Source organism: Capsaspora owczarzaki (genome assembly GCF_000151315.2).
Source record: "Capsaspora owczarzaki ATCC 30864 unplaced genomic scaffold supercont2.8, whole genome shotgun sequence".
In the NCBI taxonomy this organism is placed as follows: domain Eukaryota; class Filasterea; order Ministeriida; family Capsasporidae; genus Capsaspora; species Capsaspora owczarzaki.
Window position 1 is genome coordinate 951802 of NW_011887299.1, and position 15458 is coordinate 967259.

Sequence of the window (15458 nt, forward strand, 5' to 3'; positions counted from 1 at the left end):
TCCTGCCCCCCCCCCCTTACCTTTCCAGCAATGTGCGAGTCGTACTGTCGCTGCGAGACAAGCACCTTATGCGGACATGTCGGGCATTGGCGGGCTGCGAACGCTTCCCTGCGTTGTTCCCGTTCCTTGCTCATGCGTGGTGGCCAGAGCGAGATTTCCTCCTGCTGTTCATCGTCGTCGTCGTCGTCACCGTCTTCCTCGTCACCGTCGTCCTCGTCCTCGTCCAGATCGCTTGCAATGTCGCTGCCATCTTCGTCCATGTCGTCCGAGTCCAAGTCATCATCCTCGCCATCTTGGTCCTCGTGTTCATCATCATCGTCCTCGTCCTCGTTCTCGTCTTCGTCCTCGTCCTCCTCCTCGTCTTCATCTTCGTCTTCATCTTCGTCTTCATCGTCATCTTCGTCGTCATCTTCTTGATTGTCCTGATCGTCGCTCAGCTTGGTCTTCTTGTCCGCATGGATCGCTGCTGCTCCATGTGTCAAGGATCGCCGCCCAGCCGCCGTGCCGCTGCCGCTGCCCATGCCGACTGCCGCCTTTGCTTCAGCAGCACTCTCGTGTGCACGCTTGGCAGTGGTCTTGGTTTGCTGCTGCTGCTGCTGCTGCTCGATCTCGTCGTCGCTCGAGTCGTCCTCGTCCGACGAATGCGAGCCCTGCAAGCCCGACCAGTTCTGGTATCGCTTGAACATGATTCTAAAATACAAATAATAAAGTGAGGTCAGCGAGCTGTCTTGATTGCTGAGACCAAGTCCAAACTTGATAATTTCCGCTGCGTTTCTATTCACTGCGTTCTTCCATACGAAACCCTATTGCCAATGAAGCAATGCAGCATGACAGTAAACGCCCATCACTCACCCATTGCGTGCTGCTCGTTCCATTGAGCTCAGTTGAGCATTGAGCTCGCTCGTCTCGTGTCCATTGTTTTCTCCATTGCATCCTTCAGGTACTCCCACTCCTTCTATTGCTCACACTCACTCTCGACTGTTGCGCTGTTCCCAAAAAGCCAACACCAACAAAACGCGTGGTCCTTCTCATTGAACCGCGCTTTTGCCTGCCCTCCCTTCCGCCCCCCGCCCCCGCCCCTTCCCCGAACTCCCGAATGAACAAAAGCGTGTACAATCCTAGAGGCCCCCTTATTGTTGCACTTGGCTGGTAAGTTGCGTGTGTGGAGTACTTGTTCCATGTTGTTGCGAGTACGACCTTGTCCTACTCCAATGGATCCAGTCAGCACTCACACGATTATCATCTCGTTTCAACAACACTCATCCCGATTCGTTTGACTTCGTGATGGCGCAGGGTTGGCGTGATTGCTGCTGGCGCGGGTACACTCTACTGGGTCAACCAAGACATTTCAAACCGTCGTATCGAGGCTCTGAAAGCTCAGCGCGCGCTCGCCATTGCCGCCAACTCCGCTGCTTCTGCTTCTGGAACCACCCCCACGCCTGAGGTTGAGGTTGGTGGTGCAGCAGCAACAGCAGCCGTCGTGGCAGGTGCAGGGCGGCGCGCCTGAGCTTTGCGTTTCTTGTATGGCTTTTTGTCCCTTCTTCTCCAAGTTTTTTTTTTTTTTTTTTTTTTTTTTTTTTTTTTTCATTTTGCTTCCTTACATCACTTCCACGCACCAACTCAAGTTTTCTTTCGGACAAGGCATGCCAGGCATCAAGGAAGCCGTACACGAATTTTGCCAGCGCGGATACATCATTGAAGAGTACAAATACAGCAGCTCGGGCCCGGCGCATATGCCCGTGTTCCAATGCACGGTATGTTTTCTTGTGGATGGCCGATTCGTGGATTTTGAGGCATTCCCGACATTGATGGTGGTTGAGAAAAAGCCATCGCATGCGAGCTTGCGTTTTGTGTTGCGCAATGCTTACAGAACACAAAAAAGCGTCTCCCGAAACATCCACAAGAAAGATGAATGTTTCTGGTATTGGCTGGGGCATCTTTGGAGTACAGAGTGGAAGACTTCCACAAAACCAACATTGCTTTTTCGGGGAACTCAACTTTGATGAACAATCTGGCAAGCCACTTTATACCATTTCCGGTGAAACCAACATACTCTAACAAATACTCCAGTTTTCTCTTGCCCGCCCCCCCCCCGCATCCCTCAGTTCCTCAGTTTGGCAATTGGAGTACTTTTGTGACTTTTGTCCTTTGCCGCGTCTTCCTGTTTTCTGACTCTCGATTCTACTCTCGATTGCATCACACAACAGCTCGACTTGGACTTGAAACGGGCAGGCAACTTCCGTGCAACGGGGATGGGCCGAAACAAGCAAGAGGCTCAGGCCGAGTGCGCTGGCGAGATGGCGTCGCTCTTGTACAACGCCGATCTTTTCGAGCTCACGGCCGTCGAACTCCGCCAGCGCATGGAAGGTCGATCTATCAATGAAAGCTCGTTCATGGCCGCAAGGTACACGGTGCCATCACACTCGACCGTGTCGAGTACAGACGCTCCCAATCACTCTTTTGCTCCTTCGCCGTCCGTTCCGTCGCCTCCCATTGCACGAACACTTCCAGTCTCTCCAGCGGCAACAACGCCACACGCAGACCACGTGTACTATGCTCCCAGCTCCCATCCGCAAAGCCCAGCATCTTCATCCTACTCTAACTTCAACACCCCCGGTCCTCAGCCACCTTACAACCCGAGCCAGCGAAGTACGCCGCCATTTGCGCCACCACACAACGCCCCCGAGTATGCCTCATTTCCTCGAACCGCCAGTGGCAATTGGCCTTCCCTGACTCTTCGCCGCCTGGACAGCCATCGGCAGACACTCATCGAGCTGCAACGCATCTGGGGCTCGCGTCTTGTGGTGAACGAATTTGAGCGTCGCGCATCGGGCCCGCCGCACATGCCTGCCCACACGAGCCGGCTGACTGGGAAGATCATGCTACCGAGCGGAGAACTCCCGCTTGTTGCAGCATATACGCAAGCGCGCGCCAAGGGTAAGTGTTTTTTTTTTCTCATTCTCTGAGAGTTTTTTTTTTTTTTAACCTTCATCGACGTTTTGTCCTTCATTATGTCGTTGCTGTCGCCTGTTGTCTTGTTCCAGATGCGGACAATCTGTGCTACGAGTCAGTGCTCGTCCAAATCGAGCAAGCCTTTGCAAGAGAGAATGGGAGGGGGCAGGTCAAGCGCGAGCCAGACTTTCAGGCTGCATCTTCCGCTCCTCCCACCCAGCGTGCGACTCCTGATGGATATGCCAGCGGCGCACCGCCACCACCGACCTCGTCCTACAACACCCATGCTTTCAACACCAACGCGCACGTCCAGAACACGGACGCCCAGACAAACGCTCCACCCCGACACCACGGTGGCTACGACGCTCGGAACTACGGGGGCGGTTACGATGATGGAAGTTACGGTGGCGGTCATGAGACTCGGAGCTACGGCCAGGACCGGTACCATGCTGGTTTCAACGACCCACGAGGATACGGCAGCCATGATATGCATGCGCAGTCCTATGACAACGTAGTTTATGCTCAAGGCGGCGGCTTTCAGCCCAGTCAATCCCCAGTCTATCAAGGTGGCTGGCAGAGGTCTTCCAGCAGCGATCCCTACAGCAACAGCAACAGCAACAGCAATACCAGGAGCCCTTACCACTACAACAACGACAGCACCAGCGGCTACGATGGATACAATGACAGTCACCACAGTGGGCATCCAGGCAACTATGCCGCACCACCTCCCCGGCCTGCTGGCAACACTCCGAACACCTACCACAGTAGTAACCCTGCATATCGCCACGACTTGACGCCACAGGCTGCCTTCACCCCGCAGGCTGCGAGCGGTGCGCCGTTCCTGGAGCCTGACCTGCAATCAAACGAAGCAGTTTTCCCCAGCGAATCTGGCGCCGATGAGACGTCACAATCCATCACGTCTCCCAGTGGATTCGTGTCCAACACTGCCAAAGCAACGCTCTTGTTGTACTGCACTCGTGTCAAAGCTCGACCAGCAGAGTTTCAGAGCTATCGTAAACAAATCTATCCTGGCGTCGCTGGCGTGTTTGTGTCCAAAGTGAGCGTACCAGGCCACGGCGAGGATTTTGAAGGCAAAAGTACGTGAGAGCGTGCGATTGATGGACGCGGGTTTTTTTTTTTGGGCTTGTACGACTCAATTTTGTTGTTTGTTTTCTGTGCCTTCCTTTTTCGTTTGAACAGCGTTTACGGGTGTCGCCGAAGCGTCTCGCAAGAGCGCAGCAGAAAACCTTGCAGCGATGAATTTGCTCGAGCAGCTGCAACAAGCCGATCTGCTCGCTCCTCTGCGCGTCTTTCCGCCTTCGCAGACTGCGCCTCAAGAGCGCGATCCAGTAAGCGACCTCACTTGTTTGTTTCGAGGTGGGGAGGTTCTGTTGGAGAGCGAAAGAGCGAGTGACTGACCCGCCCACACACTATCACCGTGCCTGGCAGAACGAACCCGTGCTGATTCGCCTCCCTGATCATCTTGAGCGAGAGCTTGCAGCTCTGGCTGGCGACTTCCAGCCTCTGCCAGCTACTTACACGCGGGTAAATGCAAGCGTCTTCCTTGCATGTTGCAGGGTCCAGCAACGAGTGCGTGTATTGACACATTTGGTTTTGTTTCCGTCGCATTGTCGCTCTGCTTAGAACACTGGCACGCCCGGCATTGACACTGCAGTTGACGAGGACGAGCTGTTTGGCGACGCTGCGGGCTCTGTCACACAAGGGCGCGGGGGTCGTGCCTGGGACACGCGTGTCGTGTCGCCTCCCACCGAATTAGACCAGGTCCGAGCCCAAAGCAGACTGGAATGCCAGCTGGACAACTTGATCCAACAATTGGACGCGGGCGGCGACCTGCCTCCAAGGTTTTCATTGCCGACCATGCTCCGTGCCGACGAAATCACCAAAATTGTCGAACAGGTACGTGTGTTTTTGAAGCGTTTGCCTGCTTCTCTTCTGGCTGCTTGCCTCGTTCAACTCTCTGCCAACGACCTCCTGCCTCTCTTCCTTGCCTCTCATTCTCTGCTCTGTCATCTTGGCTGTGCAGAATGATGTCACCATCGTTACCGGCGCAACAGGCTCTGGAAAAACAACCCAAGTTCCACAGCTCATCCTCGACAAGTACACCCAGGACGGCAACGGAGGTCGTTGCCACATCCTCGTCACTGAGCCAAGGCGGATTGCGGCGATTGTAAGCAGAGTTTTGGGACTTGCTGTAAACCCATGTGTTTGCTCTGATTGCTCACTGCACGCTCTCGTTGGGGCGTTCATTGCGCTAGGGAGCTGCTGCGCGCGTTGCCGAGGAGCGAGGAGAAACGCTGGGGCAGTCTGTTGGTTACTTTGTTCGGCACGATTCACAACTTCCTCCGTCCATTGCAGGAACGATCGTGTTTTGCACTTCAGGCGCCTTGTTGCGTCGCTTGGCCGTGGATCCAACGCTCGTCGGCGTCACTCACCTGATTCTGGATGAAGTCCATGAGCGGGACATTGCTTCCGATTTCACTTTGACGCTCATTCGCACCTTGTTGACTTCCGGAAAGCGGTAAGTCCGGCAGTCCGTTGTGGTGTTTGCGTCATCTCCTTCTGTCGTGCTCCCCTTCTTGGCGCTATGCGTTCATTCATGCTTTGCAAACTCACCGTCGTTTTTTTTTTTTTTTTGTTTCTTTTTCTTGGTTCTTGTTTTTATCTTTGACCATCGTCACTCTTTTTCCAGCAACGGGTCTCAGCTCAAGGTCATCCTAATGTCCGCAACTGTTCATGCAGAGCGTTTTCTGGAGTACTTTAAAAGCGCTGGCCTGCGCTGCGGCGGCATCACGGTCGAGGGCCAGTCCTTCCCCGTTCGCTCCTTCTACTGGCACGATTTGTTTGACACTGTCCGAGCTCAAGCCAACTCGAGTCTGCTCGCACATTCGAGTCGCGAGTCGTTCACCCAGCAGTTTGAAGACCAGCCTCTGAGTGCCAACTATGCTGCGTTGGTCGATGTGATTCGGTTTGCCATACGCACCGTTTCTGGTGTTGTTTTGGTCTTCCTGCCTTCCTGGGATGACATTCGGACACTTCTCTCCATGACCCAGGGTAAGAGTGCTTTCTCTCGAGGGTGGTTGCGACTCTTGTGTGCAAATTTTTCTTATTTTTTTTTTTTGAATGTGTCGTGTATCTTTGTACCTTTGGGGCTGCAGGGTGGTCGCGCACGCAGTTTTTGCCACTTCACTCTACTCTAAGCATGCAGGAGCAGCAATTGGTCTTCAGCCCCGTCCCAGCAGGATTTATTCGTGTCATTCTGGCCACCAACATTGCTGAAACGAGTATCACCATCGACAACGTGGAGGCTGTTATTGACACTGGCCGGGTGCGTGAAAAGAGCCACGCTGGGTTTTCGGCATTGGGCAGTTTGACCACGCGCTGGATCTCCAAAGCCAGCATGATGCAACGCAAAGGACGCGCTGGTCGTACTCGTCCAGGCATCTGCTACCACATGTATTCAAGTCACAAGGCGTCAACGCTTGACGAGTTTGCGCGACCCGAGATTCTGCGCTCGCCACTGTACGACACTTGCCTGTACATCAAGCTACTCGAATTGGGCTCTATCCGCACATTTCTCTCGCAAACACCAGATCCGCCGGAATCCGTGCAAGTCAGTTTGGCACTGGAAACGCTTGTTGGTAAGCCCTGCGTGCGTGCTGTGCACAATTTGTATGGTGTCCATGAAAGTGCTCACTTCAACGAAACTCTTTTTTTTTTGGGGGGGGGGGGTTGCTCTGTCAGACATGGGCGCTCTCGAGCAACCTGGAGAAATTCTCACTCCGCTTGGCAAGACACTGGCTCAGCTGCCAATCGATCCGCGCTATGGCAAGCTGCTTATTTATGCGTCTGCATTCAACGCACTGGACTTTGCTCTGCCTGTCGCTGCCAGCGCCAATACCCGCGACCCATTCTTGACCATGTCCTCGAGCGAAACTGCCAAGGCGCGAGCGATTGCCCTCAAGCAAGCACTCGCCTTCCGCACCTCGTCGGATACTGTTGCGATCGCCGCAGTGTACCAGCGCTACTTGGCAACCACCTCCGCAAAGCCAAGCTCGAGCTCGTCAGCGCCCTCTGTCAAAACCGAGCCAATTGACGCCATGGACGCGTCGGCGGTCGACACCGCGTCCGACCCGCTGGACTTTGCCTTGGTATCGAGTGACGTTCTCCACTCCATGCGCAAGACTGTTCAGCAGGTTTCGGAGGCACTCACCAATCTCAACGTTCGTCAACCAGCGGTGGCGAATCGGCCCAGCGGCACCTCGGGTGTCAAGTTTGGCGAACTTTCGGAGGCGGTGTCGACTTCGGATCGTTTGAACAGTGCCGCCATCCTCAGCGCGCTTCTTTGTGCAGCGCTGTTCCCCAATGTGGCCGTGTATCGCAAAAAGAAGAACTGTATTACGCGACATGCCCGCAATGCCATCTTCCACCCGTCCTGTGTCTCGTACCATCGCGATCCCGCCGCCAGCGGGCCAATGTTTCCGTTTTTCATGTTTGAGGAGCAAGTGCGTGCTGCTGACGAGGCTTCGGATGGAGTCACCAGCATCCGCTCCACGACCATGGTTTCGCCCTTGGCCCTCATTCTTTTCGGCAAAGTGACGGCTGTGCAGCAGTGTGCGTTGCCCCCTGACGTCCAGCACTCCCATTTCGAATCCTCACCCTCGGACTCTTCATCCGCTCCTCAACGATCCGCCCAGCTTCCCTCGATCTATCGCCGCTCCACAGCTGCGCAGCACTCCGCTGCAGGATCCCACCAATCTTCTTCCAACATCGGCGAAATTCATCTGAGCTTCCCGCTGCCGCGTTTTCTTGTGCGCTCCCAGGCCACCGCGCGCCAGCTTGCGTGGCTCAACGAGGCAATCCGTACCACTATCATGAATATGGTTGGAGCGACCGATACCCCTCGAAGTCAACGAGAGCAACGCGTGATCACACTTGCAACGCAGCTCGTGTCCAGAGAATGGACGTCCGCATTTGCGACGTGATTCATTTTTTCGGCACAAGCTCCAAGTGTGCACACGTACTGTTCCCTTTGGCTTTTGTTCGTTCGCTTCGTCCGCCCTCCAACAACAAATCGCATTTTTTTAAATCATGGATTGATCAATTGACTATTTCTCGATGGATTGGCGCAGCTTTTCTTCTTGGCACTGACAAGCACGACCGGATTGCGCAGGAGCTATCTCGTCTTGCATCTCATTGACAAGAAGGCGAGCTGCATGTCCAATCGACCATCAACTCTTTGTTTTCCCCGAATTCATTTTTCTCTTCTTGTTTTTCTTTTTTTTTTTGTCTTTTTTTCTTTGCATGTGTGTGTTTGTGTGTGTTTCTCGTATAGTAAACTTACTAGTATGAGTACAGTGCAGTGTTGATCTCTCGGTTTCGCGTGGATTGAGCCACTCCAAGGTGTTGAGAGCGTTCACAAGGTGAAATTCCGCGAATGAAAAAAAATGTCTCCCCTCAATCACCCATCCCTTGCAAACTTTGAATCTGAAAATGCGGCAAGTGCACTTGATCTTCCAATACAACACGCCAAATCCACAACAAGCCGCACTACGCCATAGAACTCAGAAGCCTTGGAATGCCACATCGTGTCGGACGGCAACCAAGCCCTCGCCGTGCCCAGCGAAGCCTGTGCCTTCAGAGCGCACGTCAATCACGTCTTGTTTTCGCACCTTTGCATTGCATACAACACAGGCACCGGGCACTGACGATGGCCCTGACACTGACGCCGACGAAGATGACGCCGATGAAGTGCTGCTGGCTGCTGAGGCAGGAGCAATGAACATGTCAACGCATGTTCGGCAAAACACATGGCCACAAGGGCGCAAGACACACAGCCGTTGGCTGTTGGTCAGAGTTTTGATGCAGCCAGAGCACATCCAAGAGTCCTTGGCCTCTGCAGCCGTCCGCTTCACCCCTCGCGTGACACTTCCTGCAGATGCAGCCGTGGAATTGGGGTCGTCTTGCAGCTGGACCTTGGCAGTGGCAGGTGAAAAGTTCACGGGAATGAGTTGCTTGAGCTTGATGGGGTGGTGATGCGCGCCGGCTAAGCACAGCGTGTCGGTGGAAGGGCGCTCGAGCTTGACGGGCTGTGCGTCGGGCGTGAGCGCGGGAATCCAGAAACTAGGGAGGTACTTGGCATCACCGGGCTTGGCGTGGACCGAGACCGCGTTATTCTGCAACTGCACTAGCGCTTGTTCCTGCTGTTGCTTGCGTTTGGCCTCGACTGCATTCGCATCGAGCACAAACTCCAGTCCGTTGGAAGCCGTGAAGCTGACAAAGTTCGGTCCGTTGCCTTCCGCCGCGAGCGCAGCAGCCGCTCCAACGTTGCTTACAGCTCCACTTGCCGAGCTAGCGGGCGAGGAGGTCGTATTGGAAGACGGCGCGGGGTCGCTGGCTGCCGGGCGGCTGGGTCCGTTCGCAAAGGTCACTGGCTGGATGCCTGCCGCCTGCGCATCTGCCGCCGAATACACTGCCCGCTTTTGCGGGACAATCATGGACTGATTCCGGTACAGGTCGTCCACGAGCGCCTGCATCGCGGCCGCGCGTTGCTTGATCTCCTTGGCCGCCTCCTCAGCGCACTGCTGCTCAAACCGCCGCTCCTTCATGGCGATATCCTGCTTCTGCGAGAGCAGTGACGAGTACATGCACTCCTTGCAAGCAATGTGGCCTGTGGATGACCAAAAAGCAACAGGCGTCGATGTGGTAGTAAAGTGAGCATCGCAGCCCCGCTATGCTCCGGGTGGATCAGCGTGGGGCTGCCAAACGCAAATCTTGGCTGGAGAGCACAGCAACAAGTACCTTCGGGGCAGCACACGGGATCCTGAGCTGGGGCGAGGCACAGGAAGCACGCATCAAAGTCCTGGTAATGCACAACGCCAGTCAAGTCAATGCACATCCATGCATGAAACCAACCTCACTCGTCTTCCTTTGCTATTCACTAGCATGAAGGCATGGAGCATTAAAAAAGCATCCTAACACTCGCAGCTATTCTTCTTGTTCAATAATGTTTGCCGTCTTCGTCACTCAACTCACCCGGCACGAGTCTCGACCAACACGCGCGCGCTGCGTGCCGTACGTCAGCATCTGCCGCTCGTGGTACGTGAAGACCGGATTGGTCTTGTTGGATTTCTGCCGGGTCATTGTTAATTGGCGAGGGGGGAGGGGAAACAGAACGCTCTCAAGCGCTCAGAAAATGTAAACAAAAGACTGACAGTTTCCTGTTTTGTCTTCTTTCAGTCCTTGACTTTTTCACCCATTGACTTGTTCACCCATTTCTTCTCTCGTATTTGCTGTGTTTCTCAATGAGCGCATTCGATGCCTTGTTTGCAGAGCAGCGCAAGGTCAAGCGGCGGAAAGCAGAGGAGCGCGACGACGCAGCTTTCCCGCTAAATCATGCCACTGCAATGGTGGTCGTCGAATGCCCGATGGGCTGTGGCAAGCGCAACCTCAGGCTCCATCTCATCAACATCCATCTGGATCTCGACTGCGCCCGTCGCTTTGGCAGCGTGGCGAACGCAGCAGACAGTGAGGCTCAGGCCGCGGCCGAGGTCGGTTTGAACCAAAGCAGCAGACTTCCCGCCAAAAGGAAGGCCGAGCTCGACGAGACTGCCGGCTGCTTGGCAGGTGCTGCGGGGCTCCGAATGGCTCCTCCGATGACAGATCTCGATTTTGACCTGTCGAACAGCGCGGACGAGCTCTTGTGTTTGGTAGACGTTGAGCCAAAGGCTGCTGCGGATGCATTTTTCACAGTGATCCGTCGCAAAGAGCCGCCAGTCAGGCCCGTCATCGCAGCACCTCCGAAACAAGAATTATTGACAAATCCACTGAATAATACTGTTGCTGCTGCTGCAGCGACACCTCGTCAAGTGAGCCACCACCCCAGCAAGATCCAACAATCCCTCTATTCCTTCTTTGGAGGCGAGGATCCGACCGTGCCAAATTACTTTCATTGCTCGTTCGCCGATGTTGTCAAGCGACCCGCAACACCATCGTCGACGTGGCCGGTGCCGATCGGCGTCTTTCAGCGGAAAGCGCCAGCTGCGGCCAGCGTTGCTTGGCGAGTGGAAACATCCTGGCGTGGGCGTCAGTCCTGTCTTGTGCTCACGACAGATGTGCCATCCCTCGCAAGATTGAACGCACAAGGTGGCACAACAAGCGCTCAAACCGACGCGGACGACAACGCACATGGCTCGCTAGCTGCCGGGCAAAACATTCCGCTGCTCAAGAGTCACTTGCAAAAGTGCGTTCGAAGAGGCAAGGCCGACCTTGCCGGCAGATCTGCGCGTCTCATCTCCGAGATTGACATGAACCAGCTACTCCGCCGTCTGCCCATTATCATGATTGAGGACTCAATTCTACACAGCAGCATTGTTCCGCTGGTCTGGCTGATGGCCGCGTACTCGAAAGGTTACCGGCCTGCTCCCGAAATCCAAGCATTTGTTGTGAGCATTGCCGCTGCAGTGGCCGCGTGTCCCATCCGGGACGTCATGGCACCTGCGGACTCGGAGGTGGTAGTGAACTTTGGGGCGATCGCCAAGCTGGAAAATCCGCACCATCGAGCAATCCTCTACAGCCTGCAGTTTCGAAAGGCCTTTGGTGGGATGGCCGGCGACATGCGCCTGCTCGATGCATTCACATTGGCGTTTCTGGAGCGATTCCAGCAATCGACTCTTCCGCCGCAGGGTGCGCCTCAATCCACCATAGCAGAGTCAACATGGCTGCAATCTTGCGCCGACCGGTCGGTTGCCATGAACTTTCCGCTTCCGGTGGCGAAATTGGACCAAGCACGGCTGTCGTACGCCGAGTGGGATTTGGCGGCGGTCGATTTTCACGTGTCCAATGTGGGGAACTTGATGCTGCAGCGTCTGGAAGGAATCGCGTCCAATTCCGCACATCCGCAATCGCAGTACGCACGCTACCTGGCGGGTGTGCTGACAAGGGATCCCGCCCTGCTGTCAAGCATCATCTGGGAGCAGAGCTCGTCCACCACCAACAAGACTGTTGCGTTGTTTGCCACTGGTCTCGACGATCGGCGACCCAGCTATGCGGCGGAATGGCAGCTTCTTGGGCCGTTGTTTCTCTCGAGTGCCAGTCAAATCCTTGCGCAAAAGTCGCGTTCTGGCCTTGTTTAATGCTGTTGACGATTGACGGGAACCGCCAAATCCTTGCGCGAAAAAATCGCGTTGTTTCAACCTGTTGCCGCTTGTTGTTTTGATACTGTACACAGTAGACATGGATTGATTGCATACTAAGAGCACTCGCTTCTTTGGAAAGGCTTCAAGGGGACCAGTCTTCCATTCTCACATAACACGTCAACGACCAAAATGGCACACCAGGGCGGCAAAGCGTTCGGCCAGCTGAAGGCCAAGCAAGCGACCGATCTCGACGGCATCAACGCTGTGCGTTTTCCACATTGATGTTCTCTTCTATAGTGCTGACATGCCAATACGCACTTGGGTCACGGCAGCCCACTAACGCAGTCGAACAAAGCAAAAAAAAAAAAAAAAAAAAAAAAAAAAATAAAAAAAAGGCTTACTTGAAATGGAAAGGATTTTGTTATTTTGTATTATTTTATTCATTTTTTGAACATCAAAGTAAGAATTAAAGGGAAAAAAAGTGAGCGAAACGCAGTGTCGCAGCGACGCACAATGACACGGTGTGCAAGAAGATGAGAAAACGCGGCAACTTTGGTTGCAAGGAAAAAAGCAGAGCTCCGAGCGGATGGACGTGTTGCAGCTCTTTTTTTTATTTATTTATTTATTTTTTTTTTTCAATTTTTTGAATTCGCAACTGTGGCTGGTTTAGCAACGCCAGCCATTCAACCCACACACTACCTCACACACTGCGTCACACACTGCGTCACACACACGCTTAGACAGAAGAGGGGTTGACAAAAGCAGACGCCAAAAAAGCGCACAATCTTCAACAAAACACTCCCCAAACACGACTGTGTGAAAAGTGAAATTTGAGCCAAATTGTTGAACAAAGACGCACATTTTCACTCGACGTTGCAAACTCAAAACAACAACAATACGCTGGTTGAACACTTGCACAGGAGTTCCTCAGCAGTGGCACGTACGAGGACTTGACCGAGGAGCGCCTGGTCGAGTACCGCACCAAGTTCATGGAGTACGATCTCGACCACTCTGGCGACATTGACTTGATGGAGCTCAAGCAGATGATGGAGAAGCTGGGCCAGGCCAAGACCCACCTTGAACTCAAGAAGATGATTGCCGAGGTTGATCTTGAGGGCCAAGGTAACCGCCGTGGAGGCCAGGGGGGAGGGGGCGGGCACTTGCTTTTGATGATTGATGGAGACGAGCAGGAAACTGACCAGCCGCACGCCCACAGGCACCATCTCGTACCGTTCCTTCCTCACAATGATGCTTGGCAAGAAGTCGTCGATTTTGCAAAAGTAAGAGCGTTGCGCACTTTTGATCTGATGCGTCTTGCCCGAAACACAAAACCAACTGACTCTGCGTTCTGACTCTAGGATTCTCATGTTCGAGGAGATGAACAAGGAAAAGCCCAAGCCAGTTGGCATTGCTCGCAAGAAGAGCCTCGATGAGCTGCCTTAAGTACCAGCACACCCGCTCGACGTAACTTTGTGTTTGAAACGAAAAAAAAAAATGAGGAATACTGCACTGTGAATGAAATTCTGCTTGTTTCTCCGGACAAACCTTTGTATCATCGAGAGTGAATCATTGACCCAACTTGCGTTTCTGGAGGAGCGAAGAGGGAGGGAAAAGGCGAGAGAGCGAAAATGAAAGCGACTCCCTGCTGGCGAGGATTGGACTCGCGCTGATGGATGGTGTAGTGCGTTTGGCATAACGACGATGACCGGAATGAAACCGAGCGACAGATCATGCAATGTACAGTACTGGAGACAAGAGGACCATTTTACATCCGCAAAAGACTCCAACGAGTGTCATTAGACTTAGCCGACATGAAGGGAACCAAAGTACACACTGTAGGGATGCTTGTCGGGTTGAACCTGAACTTGCCAACCCTCGCGCATTTCTCGGATGTTGGGATGACTTGCTGGCGAGAGTGTCGTGAGCGGAATGATCGAGTCGACTAAAGTCGCTTTCACAGCAACGTTGTATCGAACAGACAATCAAGTCAAAGATGCCGTTACCGATGCTCGGGTAACCTTTGCACGGGACACGAACCAAGTGAATTGGTTTCACACGGGTCGAATTTCCGTTGATGCGCGAGGTTTTTTATGGTTTTGTTGTTGTGTTGCTCAAAAAATCAAAGACTGCTTCAAGCACTCAAGACTCACAAGCCTCGGTCGTGGTATGCAATCCTACAAAATTCAGTGGCAAACATTGCTGTTCAGTCATGCTTTGCGGGGGATACGGCGCGAGAGGTGTGAGGTCGCGCAATCTTGGATCACAACAAAGCGAGCAGACTTGTTATTTCCACCCCGTCCCCGCTGATACACCGTCCCCTGTGTTTCTCTAATCGCTCTCAGACCGCCAGCCACGCACATCTCTCGTGTTCACTCTGATTCAGATCGTGTAGTCTTTTTTTCTTTCTTCACTTGTTTGTTATTCTTGTTGTCTTTTTTTTTTTTTTTTTTTTTTTTTTTTTTTTTTTTTTCCTTTTCTTTTTTCCTCGTTTTGTTTGTATGTCTGTTGAGCTAATTTGCCTTCTCGTTTTGTTCTCTCCCTTCTTCTGACGTCGCGGAAGGGCAGGTGTTGCGGGCAGCCTGCGACAAACCAACATCGATAGACATCCGATTGAGCTTGTGCTGGAGCCCGAGGTGGCAGTGGTGGCGCGGGGAGAAAGCGGGAGCGGACGCGATGCGGTTTTGCCGCTCACCCGTTCGCGGTTCCCAAAGCCGCGGGCTCAGAGCGCCTGCCACCCTGGACAGGTCGACCTGGGTCGCTCTGTGCCCACGCTCCTCTGCTCCTCTTTGTCGCTCATTTGCGCGTGCGTCGTGGAGGCGGGGGAGGGGGGGGGGCCGAGCGTCGTGTTCAAGATTGCAGCTGGCTCAACCACAAAAACGCAAAAGCGGCTAACCCCTGTGCAGCAGCGAACGACCGGGGGAGGAGGGGACAGTGTCGAGCCAGTTGCGTCTGTTGCAAGGGGCCATGCCCGCAGCTCATCTTGCGCTCCTGTTGGTTCCCACACCAGGCGCCCTGTCAAAGGCAACACACACAAACACGAAAAAAAAAAAAAAAAAAAAATCCTCAAACAAAACCTAATCCAAAAAAAAAAAAAAATAAAAAAAATAAAAAAAAGCTCTTTGATGGAATGCATTTTTTTTTTTTTTTTTTTTTTGTGAAGGCTTTCCTGTCAAGCATTTTTTTTTTTTTTTTTTTTGTGAAGGCTTTCCTGTCAAATTGGCTTTTTGCGCGAGCCACAGAACGAGATTCACGAAGTACGCAAGCAAACAAGAGAGCTTGCAGCGAATGGGCCGCGCTTGACACACCCCCCTCATCAACCACCAGCGACAAAGATGCCACTGCAAACCACTG

General features: G+C 53.5%; 5 protein-coding genes across 5 annotated transcripts; 3 read left to right on the forward strand and 2 right to left on the reverse strand.

The window, feature by feature from the left end:
* Positions 1-20: 20 nt before the first annotated feature.
* Positions 21-686, reverse strand: CAOG_08870 (hypothetical protein; the record flags this gene model as incomplete). The annotated part of the gene is made up of 1 exon (XM_011272223.1): positions 21-686. A coding segment is annotated over one exon (666 nt), but the record flags the coding sequence as incomplete, so codon positions are not given.
* A 951-nt stretch (positions 687-1637) lies between these two features.
* CAOG_05226 (hypothetical protein) lies at positions 1638-8293 on the forward strand. The gene is made up of 11 exons (XM_004346861.2): positions 1638-1754; positions 2208-2937; positions 3045-4049; positions 4153-4301; positions 4402-4497; positions 4597-4869; positions 4997-5140; positions 5229-5491; positions 5663-6024; positions 6129-6611; positions 6715-8293. The coding sequence occupies exons 1-11, from the start codon at positions 1644-1646 to the stop codon at positions 7953-7955; spliced, it is 4857 nt and encodes a 1618-aa protein (XP_004346911.2). The 5' UTR covers positions 1638-1643; the 3' UTR covers positions 7956-8293.
* Positions 8294-8465: 172 nt separating this feature from the next.
* CAOG_05227 (nitric oxide synthase interacting protein) lies at positions 8466-10168 on the reverse strand. The gene is made up of 3 exons (XM_004346862.2): positions 10006-10168; positions 9772-9832; positions 8466-9640 (listed from the first exon to the last, which is right to left on the reverse strand). Exons 1-3 carry the CDS (start codon positions 10111-10113, stop codon positions 8535-8537), a joined length of 1275 nt encoding a protein of 424 aa, XP_004346912.1. The 5' UTR covers positions 10114-10168; the 3' UTR covers positions 8466-8534.
* Positions 10169-10274: 106 nt separating this feature from the next.
* CAOG_05228 (hypothetical protein) lies at positions 10275-12104 on the forward strand (the record flags this gene model as incomplete). Its single annotated transcript, XM_004346863.1, has 1 exon — positions 10275-12104. One exon carries the CDS (start codon positions 10275-10277, stop codon positions 12102-12104), a length of 1830 nt encoding a protein of 609 aa, XP_004346913.1.
* A 157-nt stretch (positions 12105-12261) lies between these two features.
* Positions 12262-13720, forward strand: CAOG_05229 (allograft inflammatory factor). Its single transcript, XM_004346864.2, has 4 exons — positions 12262-12371; positions 13028-13229; positions 13324-13387; positions 13466-13720. The coding sequence occupies exons 1-4, from the start codon at positions 12297-12299 to the stop codon at positions 13548-13550; spliced, it is 426 nt and encodes a 141-aa protein (XP_004346914.1). The 5' UTR covers positions 12262-12296; the 3' UTR covers positions 13551-13720.
* The last annotated feature ends 1738 nt before the right edge of the window (positions 13721-15458 follow it).

Coding starts and splice junctions, on each gene's coding strand:
- CAOG_05229 (XM_004346864.2), top strand. CDS start 12,297: ATGGCACACCAGGGCGGCAAAGCGTTCGGCCAGCTGAAGGCCAAGCAA. Junction 12,372..13,027: donor ATCTCGACGGCATCAACGCT/GTGCGTTTTCCA, acceptor ACACTTGCACAG/GAGTTCCTCAGCAGTGGCAC. Junction 13,230..13,323: donor GGTTGATCTTGAGGGCCAAG/GTAACCGCCGTG, acceptor GCACGCCCACAG/GCACCATCTCGTACCGTTCC.
- CAOG_05227 (XM_004346862.2), bottom strand. CDS start 10,113: ATGACCCGGCAGAAATCCAACAAGACCAATCCGGTCTTCACGTACCAC. Junction 9,833..10,005: donor TTGGTCGAGACTCGTGCCGG/GTGAGTTGAGTG, acceptor GTGCATTACCAG/GACTTTGATGCGTGCTTCCT. Junction 9,641..9,771: donor TCCCGTGTGCTGCCCCGAAG/GTACTTGTTGCT, acceptor GGTCATCCACAG/GCCACATTGCTTGCAAGGAG.
- CAOG_05226 (XM_004346861.2), top strand. CDS start 1,644: ATGCCAGGCATCAAGGAAGCCGTACACGAATTTTGCCAGCGCGGATAC. Junction 4,498..4,596: donor TGCCAGCTACTTACACGCGG/GTAAATGCAAGC, acceptor CGCTCTGCTTAG/AACACTGGCACGCCCGGCAT. Junction 5,492..5,662: donor TTGTTGACTTCCGGAAAGCG/GTAAGTCCGGCA, acceptor CTCTTTTTCCAG/CAACGGGTCTCAGCTCAAGG.